The 24,219-nt window shown below is 37.6% G+C and overlaps 1 protein-coding gene across 9 annotated transcripts in view; it reads left to right on the top strand.

Moving 5' to 3' along the window:
• The window catches only part of HERC1 (HECT and RLD domain containing E3 ubiquitin protein ligase family member 1), a 190,220-nt gene that overhangs the window by 139,840 nt on the left and 26,161 nt on the right, over positions 1-24,219 (top strand). For 5 of the 9 annotated variants that reach the window (XM_040492920.1, XM_040492925.1, XM_040492921.1 and 2 more), the window contains exons 41-58: positions 2,277-2,393; positions 2,595-2,826; positions 3,728-3,852; positions 4,801-5,021; positions 5,968-6,236; positions 6,981-7,033; positions 7,741-7,941; positions 8,558-8,732; positions 10,953-11,223; positions 11,356-11,569; positions 12,318-12,574; positions 13,676-13,803; positions 15,171-15,298; positions 16,533-16,733; positions 18,175-18,305; positions 19,107-19,306; positions 19,708-19,813; positions 22,213-22,359. In XM_040492920.1, coding sequence (XP_040348854.1) covers positions 2,277-2,393; positions 2,595-2,826; positions 3,728-3,852; positions 4,801-5,021; positions 5,968-6,236; positions 6,981-7,033; positions 7,741-7,941; positions 8,558-8,732; positions 10,953-11,223; positions 11,356-11,569; positions 12,318-12,574; positions 13,676-13,803; positions 15,171-15,298; positions 16,533-16,733; positions 18,175-18,305; positions 19,107-19,306; positions 19,708-19,813; positions 22,213-22,359 — 3,176 coding nt within the window. The remainder of the gene's footprint in view (positions 1-2,276; positions 2,394-2,594; positions 2,827-3,727; positions 3,853-4,800; positions 5,022-5,967; positions 6,237-6,980; positions 7,034-7,740; positions 7,942-8,557; positions 8,733-10,952; positions 11,224-11,355; positions 11,570-12,317; positions 12,575-13,675; positions 13,804-15,170; positions 15,299-16,532; positions 16,734-18,174; positions 18,306-19,106; positions 19,307-19,707; positions 19,814-22,212; positions 22,360-24,219) is intronic. The other 4 variants (XM_040492927.1, XM_040492926.1, XM_040492922.1 and 1 more) reach the window with 3 other exon arrangements.

Here is a 24,219-nt window from a genome sequence, read left to right as displayed (position 1 = left end):
GCTCCAGGCTCTGGGCCATCATCAGCCCAGAGCCCGACGCGGGGCTCGAACTCACGGACCGTGAGATCGTGACCTGAGCTGAAGTCGGACACTTAACCGACTGAGCCACCCAGGCGCCCCTCAAGCCTTCCTTTTAAGCTTTGTTAGGAGGGACCAGAACAGCCTTTAGCTTGGCTAAATTTTTCCCCACCACTGAACTAATACCTTTCTTAGTATTCTATCCAGTGCCTTGTGTATTGTAGTTCTTTCCTTCTGGTAACACAAATTCTTCCCAACCCTGTATGAGCCTCAAGGATTGTTCTGCCTGCTACTTTTTGGTAATTCCTTCCCTAGTTCTGGGTAGTTGCTGCATTAACATCAGCTGAAGACTTGAGGGAAAAAGAAGGACCTTCTGTACATTTCTGAATTTTGCTTTTTGTACAGCTCTCTTCTTTCTGTACAGTTTTCTCCTTTCTGGTGTTCTACCCGGTGAATGCTAGCCATCTTGAATTCTTTACTTTTTTGTCGTCAGTTCAGAGAGGCCGCTGAGTTTAGCTTGAATTTGCCCTCCCTGAACTGCAGCTTGGAAATTCTCTCCAGCAAATATGCTGAGGCAATTGTATACCTCGCCTCATTTGATTTCCTTCTCTCAGAGATCACTGTCCTACGTTGCCTGCCATCCAGTGTCTACAGACCATCATTTGATATATTCCATCTGTTCTTTTAGTTGTTAAGGTGAGGGTAAATCCAGTCTCTGTTATTCTATCATGGCTAGAAGCAGAAGTCCAACAAATGTGTCAGGACTATTACCACTGTAGGAGTAGTGACATTTTTTAAGCAAAAATGAAAGTTGTCATTCTCCCTGCTTCCTTCTTCTTTCCTTCCTAATTGAATTCAAAAACCATTAAATGAGGCACAGGGCTTCTATCAGCACTGTCCACTGAAAGGACCTAGGAGCAGTGATGCCTTAGTAGCAATAAACACACCTAGTGCCAAGATCCTGTCTTCTAAATACCATTCTCTACTAAAAGAGAACCCTATCTCCTGGTAGAAATGGCTGATTTCAGGGTTAAGTATGAGATGAGCCTAGAATATCTTGTGCTAGAAAGTGATAAACTGCTCAGAGAATTATGGGCACATGCCTCCAGGATATAGAAACTAGATTGAAGGGACATCTACTAGCCAAATCTGGAATGTTTGGGGCATCAAAATAAATAATCATTGTTATAATAACATATAATAACCCACAAATACAATGAAAATCTCTACTGATGGAGAAAGGAGACTGATAAATCTGAAAGCAATGATGGAATTAGAAAATCCTCATTTGTCAACCATCATCATCATCATAATAATAAATAATTCAGCCAGTAAACATTAATGGATGTTAGTGAGTCTCACTTTGACGAGGAATGGGCTATTTACATATAATTCCTCCCAACAAATATTAATTACAAAGGGAGAAATAAAAAAGAGTACCTTTTTTAGTTAATCAGGAGATAAACTAGCAGATACCAGCTTAACTCAGGTGATCAAAGTTAGCATCACCAGCAATGGGACAAGTTGAAATCATGTACCATCTAGTAGAATGTAATGAGAAGAAGGCAGAATCAGTTTTGTATTCCTGCCAAAAAGCACGTGAAGAAACATCAGACAAACCCAAATTGAGGGACTTCCTATCGTATAGCTGGCCTGTAATCTTAAAAGTATCAAAGTGATTGAAGGAGACTGAAGAGATCTGAAAACTAAATGGAAGGATGATAATCCTGGATTGGATCTTTTGCTGTAAAGAACATTATCAGGAGTTCTGGTGAAACTAGAATGAGATCTGGATTAGATAGATATTAACACTGTTAATTTCCGGACTTTGATACTATGTTATGCAAGCCAGTGTCCTTATTTGTAGGAGTTAATTAACTGTTAGAGTATTCAAGGGAGTTGAAGCATCATGTCTGCTACTTACTCTCCAGTAGTTCATGGGTAAAAGAATTCTTTTGTACTATGCTTGCAAATTTCTGTTAAGTCTGAAATTTTTTGTAAGTTAGAAACTATTTCAAAGTAAGAAAGCATTTAATATTTTTTTCAGCAGCTTTGTGTTATGTTAGCTTTATGAAAAACCTTAAAAAGCCGTAACAAAATCCCATTTAGTTCCACATTTAGTGAATTCTGAATAGAATAAAATTTCAATAAATGTAGACAGTATTAGGAAATTGGGGACTTAACAGTTACTATAAGGACACTTTTTACTCATAGTATGTACTGATATTTAGGACTTTACTCTCTTTCTTTTGTTTCAGCCTTGTCAGACCCAAGCAGCAGACTCTCAACTTCTCCTCCTCCTCCAGCAATTGCAGTACCCTTGCTGGAGATGGGGTTCTCTCTCCGGCAGATTGCCAAAGCCATGGAAGCCACAGGTAGGATAAGTTTTTATATATCAGTATATACATATAGGAGAAGCCCGATATTATAGAGGGTGACACATTGTTTTAAGAGACCGTAAAACTTTTTAATAGCAGATTTAGTTATAATGGTGTCATAGCAGACACTCTTAAATTGGTGCCATGAATAATTATGTTGCCCAAAATCAGTATCATACTTTTTTTTCACCTGTTCAGGTGCTCGAGGAGAGGCTGATGCCCAGAACATCACTGTCCTTGCCATGTGGATGATAGAGCACCCTGGGCATGAGGATGAGGAGGAACCCCAGCCAGGCAGCACAGCTGATTCAAGACACGGAGCAGCTGTCCTAGGCAGTGGTGGGAAGTCAAATGATCCCTGTTATTTGCAGTCACCAGGAGACATACCATCAGCTGATGCTGCTGAAATGGAAGAAGGCTTTAGTGAAAGGTGAGAGTCCGGTTTCCGTACTTGTTTTATGCGTTATAAATGGTGCTTCCAAGTGTCCCATTTATTTCCCTTCATAGATGCTTTTAATGGTTTGTAAAGCTGATAACTAGAGGTATATGAAAAGATGGACATTTCGCTTACAAGTTTATGTTTCTGTGAAGCGTAAAAATGATATGACAAGTCTTGAATGGATGTTTTTGTAGAAAATAGGTAATAATTTTTACATGAAATAAAACTGAAAAGAAACAATTAAAACAAGTTTATTCTGAAATAAAATAAACATTCTGATAAAATAATTCTCCTTTATAAATGATATAGAATGTTCATTTTAATATTAGAAATTGCTTTAATGGATTTGGTTACCAAGGCTTGTGTCTTATATGCAGACTTGTTTCTGACAATCTCAGTGGATATTTTCATAACTTTGAAATATGTTTCTTGTAGGCAGGGATTGTCATTTCATTTCAGATTTTAAGTGTTGAATCATTTAGAATTTAGTTAAGACCATTGATCTCTTTTGGATCTGAACATGCATTAAGTATCATTCCCTTGTTGGCATAATTCAAAATCAGGTAAGGGCACTTGACTAGCTTAGTTGGTAGAGTGTGTGACTCTTGATCTCAGGACCATGAGTTCAGGTTCTATGTTAGGTGTAGAGCCTACTTAAAAAAATAAATAAAAGTAAAAAAAAAATAGGTAAAATTACTGCTTAGGGCAATATGACGTATTTATAATTTAGGAGCTTTACCAAAGACAAGCTATGTTTCAGTTTTATCATAAATATATTTTATTCTTGGTAATATTTGGAGGAAAAAGCAAGACCATAAGTAAGCTTGTGCCTGTGCTTTCCATTTATGATGGTTCTCAAAAATCTGTGTTGCTTTTAAATTTGCACTTGTAGCGCTGATAATCTGGACCATGCAGAGAATGCAGCTTCTGGAAGTGGACCACCAGCTAGGGGTCGCTCAGCAGTAACAAGAAGGCACAAGTTTGATTTAGCTGCTCGCACATTGCTAGCAAGAGCAGGTAATTATATGTTTCACATCCTTCTATTGGTGAAAGTCGTATAGTTTATATTTTAAAGTCAGTGTGAAAGCAGCATTAAAGAAGATGAACTAATGATACTAAGTACTCAGTTCCTCCACATTAACAGAGCAGCTATTTGCATTTTTCTTCCTGTTTACATAATTTTGCATTGAAATCACAGCATACTTTCATAAATTTATTTTTAAGCTCCCTCTGGGTACAGAAGTCTATCTGGTTACTTGTAGATACTGAGGTATTTCATAAATGCTGTCTCTGCCCTCGAGCTGTTTATACTTTAAGAAGTGAAGATGAATGTTTAAAATGTCACATTAATATTAAGAAGGAGCTAAAAAGAGCACTGTGCTAAAGTGGTCACTGGCTTTTCTGATGTACTCTGTGGACCTTAGGACAAAACTACTAGGTAGGGCCCTAGAAAAGCAAAAGTAAATTTCATTGTTACATTAGTAAATACTTCTGGGATTATGCTCTAGAATGTGAAGTGTAATTTATAGGGAACATATTTTCTAAACAAAAAACTAGGATGTGTGACTTGTCAAAATGGTGTTTGATTTTTGAACTATTAAAACATAATTTTTCAGTAATTTATAGTAATAGTGAGAAGTTAAGACTGAACTAGAAAATACAGGATGTGTACTTAATATATAATGACTGATTTTTTTAAGTAACCCTAAAAGAATAATAACAGCTCACATTTACTGAATGTTTTCCATATTACATTATGAAGTATTTTACATGGATTATCTTACTTAAACCTGTTAACAGCCCTGTGAAGTATGAGTGCTATTACCCCATTTTATAGAAGAAGAATCACACATGATAGGTCAAATTTTATGTTTATGGTCTGGAATCCAGGCAGTTAAGAACTGGTAAAATATTCAGAATTACTTTATGCATGTAAATAAAATGCCTTTTTTGTTTTGTTCTGAGCGGGGTTATACCGCTCTGTGCAGGCCCACAGGAATCAAAGTCGGAGAGAAGGAATATCTTTGCAACAAGACCCAGGGGCGTTGTATGACTTTAATTTAGATGAGGAATTGGAAATTGATCTTGATGATGAAGCAATGGAAGCTATGTTTGGACAAGACCTGACCAGTGACAATGATATTCTGGGAATGTGGATCCCAGAGGTACTGGATTGGCCTACCTGGGTGTGTGTGATTGCAGCGGGGGCTGCTCTGACTTATTTTCCTGCCCTCCTGTTCATAGAGCTTACTAATAACAGCCTTGCCTAGAGTTGTAACACTCTGAAAAGTCTTAGATCTCATCCTAAAGTTTGGGGCTCTAATGCTTAAGGTTACTTTGATACCTACAAACCAAAAAGAAAAAGCGTCTCTTGCTTTCTCTGTACGATTTTATCGTTTCCCTCCCCAGACTAGATGAATAGAGCCATATTTTGTTAATATTTGATTGTAATGTCAAAGATAGATTACAAAACTGGCATCAATTCTTAGCTCTTCTGGGTGTATAACATGGCTGCTGTGCTCACCTTTCTATCTGAATGCATGCTCTTCTCCTTCATAGGTTCCATTTAATCACTGTAGTACCTCATTCTAAGAACCAGTGCCACCTAGGTCTTGTAACTACCTCCATCCAGGGGCAGGGTACATGGTGGGTTTGTATGTTTTCATTGTTTAGCATTATGCTTTTGTAGCGGGGAGCGTGAAAACTTCACAGGTCTGAATCCTATAGAAAAGAGCATCTACTATATTAAGTTAGTAAGATAAATGAATCCTAATGACTTCTTAGAAATTCAGATAATAGATATGCATGTTATGACCAGATGTAAAGTAGGTTTATTAGAGGAATTTTTAAAAGCCATTTGAGATAGCACTAATTGTCATTTTTATGAACTCTTCTCAGGAGAGTGAGTTAATTTTATTATAACTTATTAGATTGAGAAAGAGCAAGGAACACCTTGAGATCATGTGATCTAAATTCTGATTTGAAAGAAGTTTGTTATGTAACATTAATGAAAATCCTGCAAATGTTCCAACATGTGTAAACAAAGTTATTAATTTAACATATAAATATCTATTTACCTCTTCTTAATTTTATGTTAAATTGACTAATGATTTGATATAAAATTTTGTGCAGCATGTTTGTGAGTCTGAAGACAGGGAAGAAGTGGTCGTGTGTGAACTGTGTGAGTGCAGTGTCGTCAGCTTCAACCAGCACATGAAGAGAAATCACCCAGGCTGTGGGCGCAGTGCAAACCGCCAGGGCTATCGCAGCAACGGCTCCTATGTGGATGGCTGGTTCGGTGGTGAATGTGGGAGTGGAAATCCATACTACCTGCTCTGCGGCAGCTGCAGGGAAAAGTACTTAGCCCTGAAGACCAAATCCAAGACAACAAGTTCTGAAAGGTACCTTGAAATTGCGTAGATATCCAAACCCCCTCTGAATGAAGAGTATAAAGTATCTCTCATCAAGACCTGGGAATTAAAGCTTATTTTAATGTGAAGAGTTACACTTAACCTTTCCCTAAGTCCTATGACTGCTGAATTGGGGGCAGGAAGGATGAAGGTGGTTGAGGAATTCATGTTTTGCCAGAGCTGGGATCCTGCAGTCCATGGCAGCAGGTTTTTGACTGGAGTTTGACTCTGTTAACCTTCAACTTGTTGGCAGGTTCTGGGCAGGACCCTTGCCTTAACCTTCTGGAGGCTTATGGTCAATTTTTTTCATTGTGTTTTTCACTCTGTTTTTGTTTGACATCTTAATTAAGATCTTTTTGTTGATTAAAAAAAAAATAGACTGTTTAGATTAAATTGAGCTTCCGTGAAAATATTACTTCTTTATATCCTTGAATAGCAATTAATCTGTAGTGAGCAGGGCTTTTGCCCTTACTGTCAACTATTAAAATCTTTAAGGTGGTCTGGATAAGTGTTGTAGGTGACCTAGAAACCTCCCCAGTAACTTGGTAAAATGATCATTGATTTTGTAAGCATGTGTGTACCTACATACCAGGAGTTTTTCTTAGCCCATAACCTGAAACACTTTATTTTGTGTTGCTTTATTAATGACCTTTTAAATGTTCTAATGACTTAATTTGCATTTTTGGGTACTAACTGTTTTGTATAAAAATACAATGTTCTTCATGTTTGGTGCAGGTACAAGGGACAAGCTCCAGATCTAATTGGCAAGCAGGACAGTGTGTATGAAGGTAGTTGTTTTGAGAGCTTCTTTATTTTACGTGTATTTTTGTATATACCTTCTGCCTAACATCTGTTACTAAAATTTAGTTTATGTGTATGTGTTGGTATTTAAGTACATAGTAACTTAAAACTTTCTCTAAAAAGCTAAAGGTAGTTTGAAAGCAACAGCCCTAGTTTTAAAAATCAAAGGGAAAGGACTGGGTTCAAATACTAGCTTTACCACAGAATGTTAATTTCTGTGTGGCATATATTTTTTTCAAAGTAGGGAAAGTATGGAGTACATTTTGAATTTCCATCCTGATTGAGGAAAGTAAAAAGTACAAAACTGATGACAGCGTGAATTTATATGGAGCATTCATTTACTTCAAATAACTGATTCTCTAATGATTATGGATAGCATTAAGAACTCTGTTGGCCCCGTAACAATAGCTTTTATTAGCTGAAACCTTCATTACATTTCATTCATTCATTCATTACATTAACATTTGCTGTTGCTTTAGGTGGGTTTGACTCAGACTCCCTTTCCCTTAGACTCTCACTATGCTTCAGGGAGTGCAGTTTGGTTGGGTCACCAGGAGATGGTGCCATAGCATATTTTGTGGGCACTGGGCTTTCAGTCCATCTGCATTTTAGACATATCTCACAGTAACCGTTCCCAGCAGAGTTACTTCATGTTTATATTCACATACCATAAACTCATTTATTTAAATTCCAGAAGACTGGGACATGTTAGATGTTGATGAAGATGAAAAGCTAACAGGTGAAGAAGAATTTGAATTACTTGCTGGACCACTTGGTTTAAATGACCGACGCATTGTACCAGAACCAGTTCAGTTCCCTGACAGTGATCCCTTGGGAGCATCAGTAGCAATGGTAACAGCTACCAACAGTATGGAAGAGACTCTAATGCAAATAGGTAAACTGAAATGATAATTGGTATTGATTTTATAGAGTCTGTATTAATTTGTTTCTTAGATTAGATAAATAGTAATACAACATTGTTCCACCCCATCAAGTATCCTTAGCTAGTTGTTTGAACATTTTCAAGGTATAAGGTAATATTTTTCATTTTTTGCTTTTATGAAATGCCGAAGTAATAAAAAGAAAATTTATAAAATATGAGTATGATTTTTTTTTAAAGAAAATAGGGAAATCCTGGAACTGACTAAAACCAATTTTGCAGTCTTTTTTTTTTTTTATGTGCATGAAAGGGTATGGGTAACTTTTGCTCTCGGGAATACAAAATAAAGAATTAGTATTGGTGACTCAGCCCTTTCTGTATACTTAAAGCATATTTTAAAAACTGTATCTTTTCTGTGTCTGTTATATATGATATATGAACAAAATAAAACCAAAAAAATTTAAGGAACATATATAACAGGTTATTGCCTTAGAACTGTCTCTTTCTCCCAAGGAATTTTCTGTGTAACAAAGTCCAAATGAACAAAACACATTGGTTTGCTTTGTTTCCTTGCAGCCCAGAACATAGATAGAATGGGAAAATTTTTCAGTGCTCTGGATATGTTTTTCAGGTTGCCATGGCTCTGTAGAAAAGAGTTCCTCTGGAAGAATAACACTAGGTGAGCAGGCCGCTGCCTTAGCAAACCCTCACGACCGGGTGGTGGCTTTAAGGAGAGTGACTGCTGCTGCTCAGGTTCTTCTGGCAAGAACCATGGTAATGAGAGCTCTGTCTCTTCTCTCGGTCAGGTAAGAATTATCGTGTCAGGTGATGCTAAGTTAGTTCCTAGTATACATTAGACAGGAGTTTAGTATTGTTTGGGAGGATGAGATAGAATTTTTAGAGCCTTGAGTATCTAGGCTGTCAAATGAAAGAAGTTAGAAATAGTCATCATTGTTATTCATTCATCCAGTCGGTAAATACTTAGCTCTTTTTAGGTAGAAAATAGGAGTATTATAGTAGCTGAGTAAACTGCAAACATTTTTAATTTTATTATCTGAAATGAGAAACTAAAGCTTTCAATCCATTTGATGCAGGATAAAATCAAAAGGTTGAATGAATTTTCTGCAAAATTGACCCAACTGTGTAGTTATTTCAACCTGCAGATTCCATCATGGAGACTCCTGCCATGTTCATACTGTAGAATGTAATATTAAAAAAGGAAGAGAGCCAAGAATACCTAAAAGACATCCATTTAAGAAATGGTTAAGCAGGGGCGCCTGGGTGGCTCAGTCACTTAAGCATCTGACTCTTGGTTTCGCCTCAGGTCATGATCTCACGGTTTCGTGTGAGTTCGAGCCCCACGTTGGGCTCCATGCTGACAGTGCGGAGCCTGCTTGGGATTCTCTGTCTCCCTCTCTGTGCCCCTCCCCCACTTGCACTATCTCTGTCTCTCTCAAAAATAAATAAATAAACTTAAAAAAAAAAAAGAATTGTTGAGCAGAGGTATATAAAAGTAAATCAGTGAAGACAGAAGGACCCTGAAATAAAAATTCAAAAATAGATGAGACTCTGGTATTGGATAGTGGAGAACAAAATTTAGAAACTGATCCACACATATAGATAAACACTTGGTGTATGGTTTGATTTATGATAATGTTTATATGGCAGAACAATGAGGAAAGCATGTCCCCTCAATAACTTGGGCTTAGGTCACATGGTTTATTCAACAGGAAAAAGTGAGTCTTGGCCCCAACCTCACACTATATAAGACAAATATTTCCAAGTGGCTCTTAGATCTAAATGTGAAAGATAAATCAATAATGTTTCTCTAAGGTAGGAAGAATTTATTCTCTTGAGATAGGTACAGTTTTCTTGAGTCACAAAAAGCATTCATCATCAAGAAAAAGATTGATAAATTGAACTACATTAAAAAAGAACTTTTCAGCAAAAGTCATTAAGAAAATAAAAAGTCAGAAAGTAAAAAAAATGAGCCACTTAATGGGAGAAGATATGAACAATGCATATAACCAACAGAACATGTAAAGAATTTCTACAAATCCGTGAGAAGAAGAGACAACTCATAGAAGAAGTGGGCAAAATGCAAAATAATACAAGAGGATCTCCAAATGGCCAGTAAACATGGAAAATGAGGTCTTCAGCCTCATTAGTCTTCAGAGAAATGAAAATGGAAAACCAGTGAGATATAAATACACCTATTAGAAAGGCTAAAATCGAAAAGACTGTTGGGAAAATGTGAGCACCTAGAAAATGTGGAACACCCAGAACACACTGCCAGTAAGGAAGTGAATTGGTACAGCTACTTTGGAAAACCATTCAATAGTACCAACCAAAGGTGAATATGAACATACTCTATCACCTAGAAAGCTACTCCTGGGTATATATTCGGCAGAAGTGCTTCTATATGTGCACCAGAAGACATAAGCAAGAACTTCATGGCACTGCTATTTATAATAGCCCCATGCCAGAAACCACCTAATTGTCATCTGTATGGAGAAATGAATTATGGTAGATTTTATTAATATGTCAATGAAAATGAGTATCTACTGCTATAATGCAACAACGTGGATGAGTCTTAAAAGAAGCCAGACACAAAAGATTACAGACTTTATCTTATTTATATAAAGTTCAAAACAGGCAAAACTGATACATAACTTAAAAAGTCATTGGTATTCGTTATTTTTAGGGGTCTAGTGACTGAGAAGAACCCAAGCAGGCTTCTGAGGTGTTGGTAATGTTGGTTCTGTTTGTGAAAACTCACGGTTTGTGAACTTTCTTGTGTATTATACTTAGTTATACTTCCAAGTTCATGAAATTAAAATAAAATAATTAAAATCTTAACAGTTTCCAGCTTAATATTTTTTGACTTAAGATACATATGGCTAGTAATATTGCAGGTTGACTTTTATTTTAGTTATTGGTACTTTGGCTGATAGGTGGGGCTCCCAGTGGTCCCTTCAGAAATCTGTTTTCTTTATCCATCTGAAGTGTTTTTTCTTTCTTGGCAGTGGTTCCAGCTGTAGCCTGGCTGCTGGCCTGGAGTCTCTGGGGCTTACAGATATCCGAACACTGGTTCGGTTAATGTGCTTGGCCGCAGCAGGGAGAGCTGGCCTTTCTACCAGCCCTTCTGCCATGGCAAGCACCTCAGAACGCTCACGAGGCGGGCACAGCAAGGCCAGTAAGCCCATCTCTTGCCTGGCCTATCTGAGCACAGCAGTGGGATGTCTGGCATCAAACACTCCTAGTGCTGCCAAACTCCTGGTGCAGTTGTGTACACAGGTAAGCTGGTTTTCAGTGCTTTTCGTGTTGCGTTATTTCTGACCAATTCTTAAAGAGCCTTTTGAGGTGAAATCTTTTTGTTCCAAAATTATATGTAAAAATTAAACCTGTTTGTTCCAATTGCCTCTTCAGAACTTGATTTCTGCTGCAACAGGTGTAAATCTAACCACGGTTGATGATCCAATTCAGCGAAAGTTTCTACCCAGCTTTCTCCGAGGAATTGCTGAAGAGAATAAGCTTGTAACCTCCCCAAACTTTGTTGTAACTCAGGCCCTTGTGGCATTACTAGCAGACAAGGGGGCCAAATTGAGACCTAACTATGATAAATCTGAAGTTGAAAAGAAAGGTAAGTTTCATACCATTTACCATTTTAAATATACAGTCTTGTAGTCCATTTGATGTGTGCTTTTTAAAACGTGTTTTAGAGTTGTTGTAAGCGTCATGTATACTTCTTAAGCTCAGATCATAAAAAACTACATGGATCCTTTTTCATGGTGCATGGAAACAGATATTAGAAAATGTACCAAATTAATCTTGGTTTGATTATTCTATTAGATTATGGTTTGAATCACAATAGATAATAATCTTGGTTAGGTGTCCTTAATAAAATTTATGTAAAGATACGGCTATTTTTCTCTTTGTCATAAGATGATAACAGTTTGAAGGGACTCCTTAATCACTATTGTCTCTACCCTTCTCTTCATCAGGACCATTCGGCCAAGATAGATGGTCTTTGGGATCTATCAGCCCAGCCCCTTGACTGGCTGTTACGATCACTTTTGAGCAGCAAAAGCCAAACTCTTACTTTTTAGGGCATGCTGTCTCTGCCCTGGCTTTGAAATTATTTCTGATGCATTCTGAATCTGTGTGTACTTAGAGCAAAGACTCTTGATGTACATAAATGTATATTTGCAATGAATCAGATTTATTAGAGAATGTGATAGGAGATAAATGCTTTATACCTTGTATGCATATCTTAGTGAATTGATTGCTTGCAAAAGTGCTAATTTTTAAAAGATATGGGTTAACCCATTTTTTTTGTTTACCACCACCAGCTCTTACCTGGGCATCATTTCATTGTTTTGTTTAAGCAGGTTTAACTGCCCAATTGTATGCCCATCCTTCCTATGATCCTTCTGCTGTAGGCCCTCTGGAGCTGGCTAATGCCCTGGCAGCCTGTTGCCTCTCCTCCAGGCTGTCCTCACAGCATAGGCAATGGGCTGCTCAACAGCTTGTGCGCACTCTTGCTGCACATGACCGCGACAACCAAACTACTCCCCAAACACTCGCTGATATGGGAGGAGATCTCAGGAAATGCTCCTTTATCAAGTTGGAGGCTCATCAAAACAGAGTATGTATTTTGAGCCCTAAGTATGTTAATCCCCTTATGTAAGATGAAATAGTTTCTGCCCTTCTCTGAGAGCTTAGATCTTCAGTGTCTCTCTCTCTGCCTTGTGCACATACACACGCACAATTACCAATATTTGTCTAGTAGTTACCAGCTTTCCTTTCTCTGTATGTTGGGTTGACATAGTAGTGTACAAATAGAAAAATCAGATGGGGGATGAGAAGAAAACCAAGGAAATTACCTCACAAAAGATGAGGGCTTATATGTGCAAGAGGAGAAGAAATTGTTAACCGCTGTGTTAATCTAACTTACCAGACCCTTGAGCATTGACAAGGGCAGTTTAGGAAATGAAGACTGACTTCCGTTATTACCACTTTAAAAGTCACTTCTTAGTCTCTGTTGTTTATTTTGTACAACATATGTTGAAATATTTATACTTTATTGAATTAAATAAACATGTTTAGTAAAGATTCTCATAGGTCTGCAATAACTCAAATGAGTTTAGGCATAGTACTTTAAAGCCATACAAATAGATTTATGTTTACAAGCCAATTAGGAAAGAATGAAACCATGTATATTATGCTATAACATGAATATTTTTCTTTTACAATTTTCTGGTAGATTATTTTTTAATTTGATAGATATAGAATGACAAAATCATTTGAATCAAAACTTGCTCAAAAATGTTGGACTTTGTCAGAATGAAATCTTGCCATTTGCGACAACATGGCTGAAGCTGGAGAGTATAATGCTAAACAAAATTAATTAATCAGAGAAAGATAATACCACGATTACACTCATATGTGGAATTTAAGAAACAAAACAAATGAATAAAGGAATAAAAAAGAGACAAGCCTAAGAGTGGACCCTTAACTCTAACAGAACTCTGTAGAGAAGGTTACCAGAAGGGAGGTGGGTGGGAGTGGGAGTGAAATAGGTGAAGAGGTTAAAAGTACACTAATCATGATGAGCACTGAGTAATGTATAGGATTGTTGAATCACTATATTGTGCACCTGCAATTAATATAACACGGTATGTTAACTATACTAGAATTAAAATAAAAAACTTAATTAAAAATCGTTGGACTTTTTCAACCTTTCTAGGTGATGACTTGTGTTTGGTGTAATAAAAAAGGACTTTTGGCTACAAGTGGCAATGATGGTACCATCCGGGTATGGAATGTTACTAAGAAGCAATATTCACTGCAACAAACCTGTGTGTTCAACAGATTGTGAGTGCTAACATCAGCTCTCATGTGTAACATTTAAAATAAGAGAATCCTAAACATGCTTCATCTTGGTTGTGTTAATGTAATCACAGTGTCATTAAAAGTTATTACAATTTTTCTTTTATTTTTTTTCTTAATTTTAATTTGTTTTATTTTTTAGAGAGCAAGAGCCAGGGAGGGGGCAGAGGGAGAGAAAGGGAAAATTAAAAAAAAAAATTTTTTTTAATGTTTATATTTGAGAAAGAGAGGGAGACAGAGAACAGGTGAGGGAGGGGTGGGTGGGGGGAAAGACACAGAATCCAAGACAAACTCCAGGCTCTGAGCTGTCAGCACAGAGCCTGATGTGGGGCTTGAACCCACAAACTGGGAGATCATGATCTGAGCTGAAGTCAGATGCTCAACGAACTGAGCCATCCAGGTGCCCTGATTAAGTTTATTTATTTTGAGAGCAGGGGAGAGACGCAGAGAGAGAGAGAGAGAGAGAGAGAGAGAGAGAGAGAGAGAGAATCCCAAGTAAGCTTTGCACTATCAGCGCAGAGCCCAACATGGAGCTCAATCCCACAAACTGTGAAATCATGACCTGAGCTGAAATCAAGAGTCAGATGCATAACTGTTTGAGCCCACCAGGTGCTCTGAGAGAGAGGATCTTAAGCAGACTCCACACTTAGCATGGACTCCAGTGCGGGGTTCGATCCCACAACCATGGGATCATGACCTGAGCTGAAATCAAGAGTCGGATGCTCAACCATCTGAGCCACCCAGGCCCCCTACAGTTTTTCTTTTAGAATAGTCTTACTATATCTCTGGTGTGTGTTTTTAAATTTCCGGGATAGTAATTAAGAAAATAAAAATTTTAACAATCAGTGTCTTAGAATTAAATCAAGGTCTACTATGCTAGCATTATAAATGTTAAATTCTGTAAAACAGTAGGCTAATATTCCATCATTCTTTAAGGATTATTTAGGAATTAATGATATTTCTTACAGAATGTTAACAGCCTTTATAGTTTTATAGCTGGCATAGGTATTTCCTTTCTGAGAGCTTCCCTAGAGATTAGGCAAACAAGAATCATTGTGCTCTGAATAATAACCAGGTTTACAACCCATAAAGAATCAGAATGTCTTTGTTGAGAAATTATCTACTATGGTAATTGGGTAATCTAAGCATCACTCTTCTTTAATTTTACATTTTTCACACCATGACAAATGCTAGTAAATATGTGATTGTCAAATACTGCTAGCCAAGCTTCTGAAATGAAGAGTCTCTATTATTTACTTCAGTCCATATGAAACCTTTATTTTAAGATTTGAGGTTTTATATATTTTTGGATGATGCGGATTAGAATCCCATATGTGTCTTTTATATTTTAGAGAAGGAGATGCTGAGGAGAGCCTGGGGTCACCCAGTGATCCAAGTTTCTCACCTGTTTCCTGGAGTATCAGTGGCAAATATCTAGCTGGCGCCTTGGAAAAGATGGTGAATATTTGGCAAGTTAATGGTAAGAGTCATGCCAATACTAGCAAATTACTGAAGGTACTTTTTAAGCCTTTTTTTTTTTTTTTAGCTTTCTGAGTCCAAACAGTGGCTTCCTTTCACCTTGAAACTCACAGTCTGTTCATCAGCTGTGTAGATGTGTGCATATTATAGTTTAAATTAAAGAGGAAATGATCATTTCCTGACTTCTCTTTCTAAGAGTTTTGACTAACCTGGTAATTGTAAGCTAAAAATTCTTTTCACATACTACTATAAGTGTTCAGAATAGGTTTTGAGCTATAAGTTTTCAGTGATGCATTCTTTTGAATCACTTGAAATATTTCTACTAATTTTGTCTAATTCACAGGTACAAACTCATTTCAATTTTTAATGATATGTCTCTGGAAAGTAAAAATTATTATAATCTTAGGCTTATTGCATAATTTTGTTTGTTTTTGCATATTTGAAGAAAGGCTTTTCTATATTTCACAGATTTGAAGGAAAAGCTAGCCTTAACTCTAGGGAAATTTCTTACGTTAATTTGATTTTCAGTGATTATTAGGAAAGGATGTAAGTGTTTGACATTTCTGCACTGAATATTTTCCTTTACTCCTTTTTATTTTTTTTAAAGTTTGTATTTATTTTTGAAAGAGAGAACGTGAGCAGGGGAAGGGAACAGAGGATCAGAAGCAGGCTCCGCACTGACAGCAGTGAGCCTGATGTGGAGCTCATGAACCATGACATCATGACCTAAGCCAAAGTCCGATGCTCAACCAACTGAGCTACCCAGGCGCCCCTCCTTTACTCCTTCTTTAATAAAGCTATCACTTTGAAGCATCTGAGTGGCTCAGTCGGTTAAGCATCCGACTTCATCTCAGGTCACGATCACACAGTTTGTGGTTTGAGCCTCATATTGGGCTCTGTGCTGACAGCTCAGAGTCTGGAGCCTACTTTGGGTTCTGTGTCTCCCTGTTTCTCTGCCCCTCCTCCACTCACACTCTGTCACAATTCTCTCTTTCAAAAATAAATAAACTTTAAAATAAATAAAGCTATCATTTTTGTCCCATTAGTAGTTATAGGAAAGCCTGTGAATTTGATAATCATATATAGTATATAAATGAAGGATCCTGCCTTATAATTGTATTTATTAATAGACTGTTATGAAATTGAGGACTGCCTTGAGTGAATATTAGAATTAATATTTTTGTATTATTGTTTTTAAGGATTAAGTAACTAGTTAACATTTTCTCCCTCTTCAGGAGGTAAAGGATTAGTAGATATTCAGCCTCATTGGGTATCTGCCCTGGCTTGGCCAGAAGAGGGTCCAGCTACAGCCTGGTCAGGAGAGTCTCCAGAATTATTGTTGGTGGGACGGATGGATGGCTCTCTAGGACTGATAGAAGTTGTTGATGTATCCACCATGCACCGTCGAGAATTGGAACATTGCTATCGAAAAGATGGTAAATGACTTGCGTCTCATTAAGAAAGTATTTCCCCCAATCAAAAAACTTATTTTTTTTGGCACTTGCTTTTAAAAATGCAGAGTTAATATTACTTTTGGCTTTGTTTTCTAAATTTTCCAGTTGGTATTTCGTTTTAGTTAGTTACTACGTTGAAAGATAATTCCCTCCCAACATCTACCACATACCTCTGCCAAAATGAGATCTAATAGTATTGTATTAGTCATTCATCCTTTGTGTGAGTGTCTGAAACTTAAGTGGGGCTGCCAATTTCCCTTGAAAGTTAGGAATATCCAAGAGAAAAGAATTATAATCATTGGTAGAGATGAAATTGTTAACAAACGAAATTGAGGAAATGGAAGGAGGAGGAGGGACGTTCCTGGTATGACCAGAGATAGTAGGAAGTCTCCTTTCATTTATTTTCTGTGTTCCCTTTGGATGCATAGACATCTTACTACATGGTTTTTTTAATTGTTTGGGGGGAGTGGAGTATTTCACAGATTACGGTCCCAGCTTACATGGCACAGAATAGAACAAGTGTTTTTTAAATTTAGGTTTTTTTTTTTTTTTTAAATAGGTAATACCTTCATGGGGTTCAAAAATCTTAAAGTTTAGGGACGCCTGGGTGGCGCAGTCGGTTGAGCGTCCGACTTCAGCCAGGTCACGATCTCGCGGTCCATGAGTTCGAGCCCCGTGTCAGGCTCTGGGCTGATGCCTTGGAGCCTGGAGCCTGCTTCCGATTCTGTGTCTCCCTCTCTCTCTGCCCCTCCCCCGTTCATGATCTCTCTCTCTGTCCCAAAAATAAATAAACGTTGAAAAAAAAAAATTTATAAAAAAAAAAAAATCTTAAAGTTTAAAAAGATAGGCAGTGAAAAGTCTTTTTCCCATCCACTCATTCCACATATCCCCATTCTACTCCCACAGATAAATACTGTTTCTTACTTCTCTTATAGTTTTCCAGAGTTATGTGTACTTGAAGAAGCAAATATGAATGTAGATTGTTAGAACATGTTTGGTAAAATATGGAAACACATAGAGTAAGGAATATTAAGCAAAAGAAGGGACAGATAATTTTCTTTCTATGATGGATTATTTCATTTCTCAGTTTCATAGTAGATTCTGGTCCAAAAGGAAGGAACCTGGTACATGGACTTGGAATCAGCAAGGAATTTAACTTTTCAGTAATCATCTGAAAAGAATAAAAGGTTAAAAATGAGGTAGTCCTTGTCACTTATTATAATACTTTTAAAGTAAGTTACACAGAATCCCTGCTCTCAGCCTACCTTTTGTCTAATAAATGCATCAAAGAGATGTTTGGAAATTTACTTGGAGTGGTTGTGGTAGCATATGTTTGTTGCAAAAATATGTCTTTTAAGTTAGACAGTGACATATGAGTGTTATATTTTTTTCTTAAAAAAATTTTTGTTTTTAATCATGTTAGTGTCTGTAACTTGCATTGCTTGGTTCAGTGAAGACAGACCATTTGCAGTAGGATTTTTTGATGGAAAATTGTTACTGGGAACGAAGGAACCACTTGAGAAAGGAGGCATTGTTCTAATTGATGCACATAAGGTAAAAACATCTTTCCCAGATGGTTACTTTTTCTTGTTTTTTTACTATAGTATTGCTTGATACTAGTTTTCTTTAAACTTTCTTAACATAGTTCACTTATGATTTCATATTCTATTGTTACACAAAATCTTTCGACCATGTATATACATGGAAAGGTCTGTGTAAGAAAGCCATCAAGCCAAGAAAGAAGTAAAACCAAAACAGTAAAATAGGAGCACCCTTGGAACACCCCTTGTCATGCTAGAAATTCCATCTATGAAGAATGATTCCTTTACCTTAAAAAGGGTTGCTGGTTCTAATGCTTACAGGGCCATCTAGGCAAAACATAAGTGCACGAAGGCAGGGGTTGAAAGTGTGAAGGAGGGTAAAAATAAAAAAAATGTCAGAAGAACACGACGGCAGCCATGTAAACGTACAATATGTCTTAGATTCTCATAATGTTTGCTATTTTGGTATGAAGGATGCTTTTTTTTAAGTTTCTTTTTCATTATTCTAATGATTACAAGTCAATAATTCTTTAAAATGCTAATGAAAGATAAATATTCCTTCTGAATCAGAATTTCCTAGTTCATTCATTCAACTAACATTTACTGAGCTTTGACTGTAGCAAGTGTATATAATGCATATTATATTAAAGGGTGAGTTGTCTTGTGATTGGGAATGATATGACGGTATCTTATTTGCATAAAATGTTGATTTCAAAATAATTGAGTAATGGAAGTACAGGTCATAAATTACTGAGTTTACGTATCTGTGAAGGACGGTTACTATGATTTTTTTTTCTCTCCCTGTCATTTTAAGGATACTCTTGTTAGTATGAAGTGGGACCCAACAGGTCATATTCTTATGACATGTGCCAAAGAAGAAAATGTGAAACTCTGGGGGCCTATTTCAGGATGCTGGCGCTGTCTACATTCACTCTGCCATCCATCTATTGTAAATGGCATTGCTTGGTGCAGCCTCCCAGGGAAAGGATCCAAATTGCATTTACTGATGGCTACGTATGTTATAAATTTGTGTGTGTGTGTGTGTGTGTGTGTGTGTGTGTGTGTGTCTTAATTTTTATATTATTATGGACTGTTACTTGCGTTAAATATGGCTTTTCAGTGGTCTTAAACAGTTTGCCTGTTACTATTCTTATAATGTATAATTCCATAAGATTACCTTAGAGAAATAAGGCAAAATATGGAAGTTGGAATGCACTCTCCTTATCTGGGTGTGATGTTGCTAGAATATCGATTCTTCTTATAATTCTTGTAAAAGATTATAGCATATACCTATTGCAAATAATTTTTAAAATAATATTGTAACAGTTTTATCAGGTCTTTAATTGATTGCTCTTTGAAAGTATATTTACTTCTGCATATTGACATGTTTTGGTTTTACGTGATTAATTTTTAAGTGGCTGTCAGAGTGGCTTGGTATGTGTTTGGCGTATTCCACAAGATACCACACAGACCAGTGTGACTAGTTCAGAAGGATGGTGGGACCAGGAGTCAAATTGCCAGGTAAATGTTCTGGTGCTTTTGAAGACCTTATCTGAAACCAAAGATGGTTTGTGTTATCAAAGTAATCCTCCTTTGATTACTGAGATACTCACTACTCACTATCTTAAAGGGCAAGATCCATTAGGGAAACATGAATAATTGTCATACTTTGTGTGTTTTCTGAATTGGCCTTATTTTTTATAAGTCAGGACGGCATGATTGCTTGTTAAAGTGAGACATTCAAGATACACTGAGTGGTGATCATTTATAGTAATGGATATTATTTGGTACTACAGATAGAGAAGTCCTAAATCTTTGGTACAGTGAAATGGGAACACCACAGGAACACCCCTGTCCAAAGTATCTGCTGCTGATACCACATTCCACCTATGAAGAACAATTCCTTTAACTTCAAAGAAGGTTACAGGGGGTGCCTGGGTGGCTCAGTCTGTTAAGTGTCCCACTCTTGATTTCGGCTTAGGTCATGATTTCACAGTTTGTGAGTTCAAGCCCTGCACTGGGCTCTGTGCAGACAGCACAGAGCCGCTTAGGATTCTCTGTCTTCCTTTCTTTCTGCCCCTCCCCTGATCGCATTCTCTCTCTCTCTCAAAAATAAATAAACATTTTTTTAAAAATGATTTAAAAAGAGTTTACAGATTCAGATAGATGCTTATAAGGCCATCTAAACAAGCAACATAAACTCAAAAAGCTGGGAGTTGGTGTGGAGAGGGTAAAAACAAAAAACCTAGAAACACACATGCTTTCTATAAAGGACACGGCTGCCAGAGAGCTGATTGCCGCCATCCAGAAATGAGGCTATTGTTACCAGATTGTCTCTTTTTTTCCTGATAGAAGCCAGAAGCCCAGCATTTTAAGTAAAATCTCCCAATATTAAACATTGGCACCTGACTTAAAATTCTTTTTTTTTTTTTCAGTGTTTTTTATTTATTTTTGGGACAGAGAGAGACAGAGCATGAACAGGGGAGGGGCAGAGAGAGAGGGAGACACAGAATCGGAAACAGGCTCCAGGCTCCGAGCCATCAGCCCAGAGCCTGACGTGGGGCTCGAACTCACGGACCGTGAGATCGTGACCTGGCTGAAGTCGGACGCTTAACCGACTGCGCCACCCAGGCACCCCGACTTAAAATTCTTTAAAATACTTGGTGGCCAGTCATATGGCATCCCTGAGCTAATGGTTTGCACCTTCTGTTGCTCTTTCTTTTTGCTCATGATACAAATACCCCTGGAAGAAATATACCTTATGTTATATCTGGATAAATAAGTACATCTGGTAATATACACTGTCATAACTAGAAGGAAGAGGGAGCTTAGGGACAGGAACACAGAGGTTAAGAGGGAGAGGTAAATAGCTCACTAATGAGAGGAAAATACAGAAGTAGAATTGGGAGGGACATCTGGGTGGCTCAGTTAAGCATCTGACTTCAGCTCAGGTCATGATCTTGCAGTTGGTAAGTTCGAGCCCCACACTGGGCTCTGTGCTGACAGGTGCTCAACAGCTCACTGCCTGGAGCCTGCTTCATTCTGTGTCTCCCTCTCTCTCTGCCCTTCCCCTGCTCTCAAAAATAATAATAAACATTAAAAAATTTTTTTCTTAATGAAAAAGAAGTGGAAGTGGAGGCACTAAAGATAAATCTGATTTTCTGTTTGTACTAGAGAGTAGCCCTTTGGACCTATCTCACTTCTAAAACGTGCAAGGCAGGGGCACCTGGGTGGTTCAGTTGGTTAAGCTTCCAACTCTTGATTTCAGCTCAGGTGATAATCTCATGGTTTGTGGGTTCAAGCCCTGCTTTGGGCTCTATGCTGACAGTGCAGAGCGTGCTTGGGATCCTCTTTCTGTGCCCCTCCACCTCTCGTGTTCTCTGTCTCTGTCTCTCTCTCTCCCTCCCTCACCAAATAAATTAACTTAAAAAAATTAAAACGTGCAAGATGCAACAATGCAAACATGAAATTAGACACCACGTAACAGACAGAACCACTGGCCATCAAAAAGAAGAGCCTGTTTATATAGAACCAACATGTGCAATTCATGAATTTTAGGAGCTAAAAATGAAAATTACATAAAGCTAAATTTAAAAATTAAAACACTCATTAAAAAGCAGAAGTTAGGGTTTTTCTATCTCTGAGGGATAATTGGAACTTACAATTGTAATTTCTGCCGGTTTGAAGAATAGGAAATTCACTTAGAAGGGTGTCAAAAAATATGAACTCAGTTTCAGAGGAGCCAAGGAGAACCACGTTGTTATTTTATTATTTTCTCAAGGTAAACCTATGAGAGAGTTGTCCTTCCCTCTTGCCCAGTTTTTTACTGAAATATAAAATTTCCAAGAATGAATTATAAATCTTGAATCTATAAGTTTGTTTTAATTTCAATATATGCTAAAAATCAAAATGAATTGCAGGATGGATATAGGAAATCAGCCGGAGCCAAATGTGTTTATCAGCTGCGGGGACACATCACCCCTGTCCGGACTGTTGCCTTTAGTTCTGATGGGTTGGCCCTCGTGTCTGGTGGACTAGGTGGGCTCATGAACATTTGGTCTTTAAGGGTAAGAGTACAGATGTTATTTTTATCTTAAGAAATGTTTATGCATTAACTTAGAAATGGTAAAAATTAACCCAACCATCCCTAGGAGTATTTCGTGTACTAATACTTTGGGTACTGAAGAAACTCCTTTCAGAATTCTCCACTCTTTAATTTTTCTTATTGATATATTTTTAAAGTCATCTAGAAAAGGCCCCAGAAAATTGGGTAGTACCTATATAATTAGACGTTGCTAAATTTCACTGGAGCATATAGATTTTTTTCTAAAATGTTTTTGTGAATGTGAAGTGTGTAAATTTAAAATGTCTGGCACAAAAACAGACACTCAGATCATTGGAACAGAATAGAGAACCCAGAAATGGACCCACAAATGTATGGCCAACTTATCTTTGACAAAGCGGGAAAGAATATCCAATAGAATAAAGACAGTCTCTTCAGCAAGTGGTGCTGGGAAAACTGGACAGCGACATGCAGAAAAATGAACCTGGACCACTTTCTTATACCATACACAAAAATAAACTCAAAATGGATGAAAGACATAAATGTAAGATGGGAAGCCATCAAAATCTTCGAGGAGAAAGTAGGCAAAAACCTCTTTGACCTCAGCTGCAGCAACTTCTTACTCAACACATCTCCAGAGGCAAGGGAAACAAAAGCAAAAATGAACTTTTTGGAACCTCATCAAAATAAAAAGCTGCTGGACAGCGAAGGAAACAGTCAGCAAAACTAAAAGGCAACCAACGGAATGGGAGAAGATATTTGCAAATGACGTATCAGATGAAGGGTTGGTATCCAAAATCTTTAAAGAACTTACCAAACTGAACACCCAAGAAACAAATATTCCAGTGAAGAAATAGGCAAAAGTCATGAATAATCACTTCTCCAAAGAAGACATCCAGGGGCGCCTAGGTAGCTCAGTTGGTTGGGGGATCGACTTTGGCTCAGATCATGATCTCACAGTTTGTGATTTCGAGCCCTGCATCGGGCTCTGTGCTGACAGCTCAGAGCCTGGAGCCTATTTCAGATTCTGTGTCTCCCCCTCTCTCTGCCCCTCTCCTGTTCATTCTCTGTGTCTCTCTGTCTCTCTGTCTCTCAATAATAAATAAACGTTAAAAAAAAAAGAATTCAAAGAAGACATCCAGATGGCCAACCAACATATGAAAAAATGTTCCACATCAGTCATCATCAGGGAAATACAAATCAAAACCACAAGGAGATACCACCTCACACCTGTCAGAATGGCTAACATTAACAACTCAGGCAACAACAGATGTTGGCGAGGATGCGGAGAAAGAGGATCTCTTTTGTATTGCTAGTGGGAATGCAAACTGGTGCAGCCATTTTGGAAAACAGTATGGAGGTTCCTCAAAAAATTAAAAATAGAACTTCCCTACAACCCAGCAATTGCACTACTAGGTATTTATCTAAGGGATACAGGTGTGCTGTTTCGAAGAGACCCATGCACCCCCATGTTTATAGCAGCACTATCGACAATAGCCAAAGTATGGAAAGAGCCCAAATGTCCATCGATGGATGAATGGATAAAGAGGATGTGGTGTATATATATACAATGGAGTATTACTCGGTAATCAAAAAAAGTGAAATCTTGCCATTTGCAACTATGTGGATACAACTAGAGGGTATTATGCTAAGTGAAATTAGAGAAAGACAAATATCATGTGACTTCACTCATATGAGGACTTTAAGACACAGAACAAATGAACACAATGGAAGAGAAGCAAAACGGAGGGGGAGAAAACATAAGAGACTCTTAAATATGGAGAACAAACAGAGGGTTACTAGAGGGGTTGTTGGAGGGGGGATGGGCTAAATGGGTAAGGGGCATTAAGGAATCCTGAACTCC

This window comes from Herpailurus yagouaroundi, unplaced genomic scaffold (assembly GCF_014898765.1).
Source record: "Herpailurus yagouaroundi ecotype Mexico unplaced genomic scaffold, PumYag 184, whole genome shotgun sequence".
Taxonomy (NCBI): domain Eukaryota; kingdom Metazoa; phylum Chordata; class Mammalia; order Carnivora; family Felidae; genus Herpailurus; species Herpailurus yagouaroundi.
This window is presented reverse-complemented; position numbering and strand designations above follow the sequence as displayed.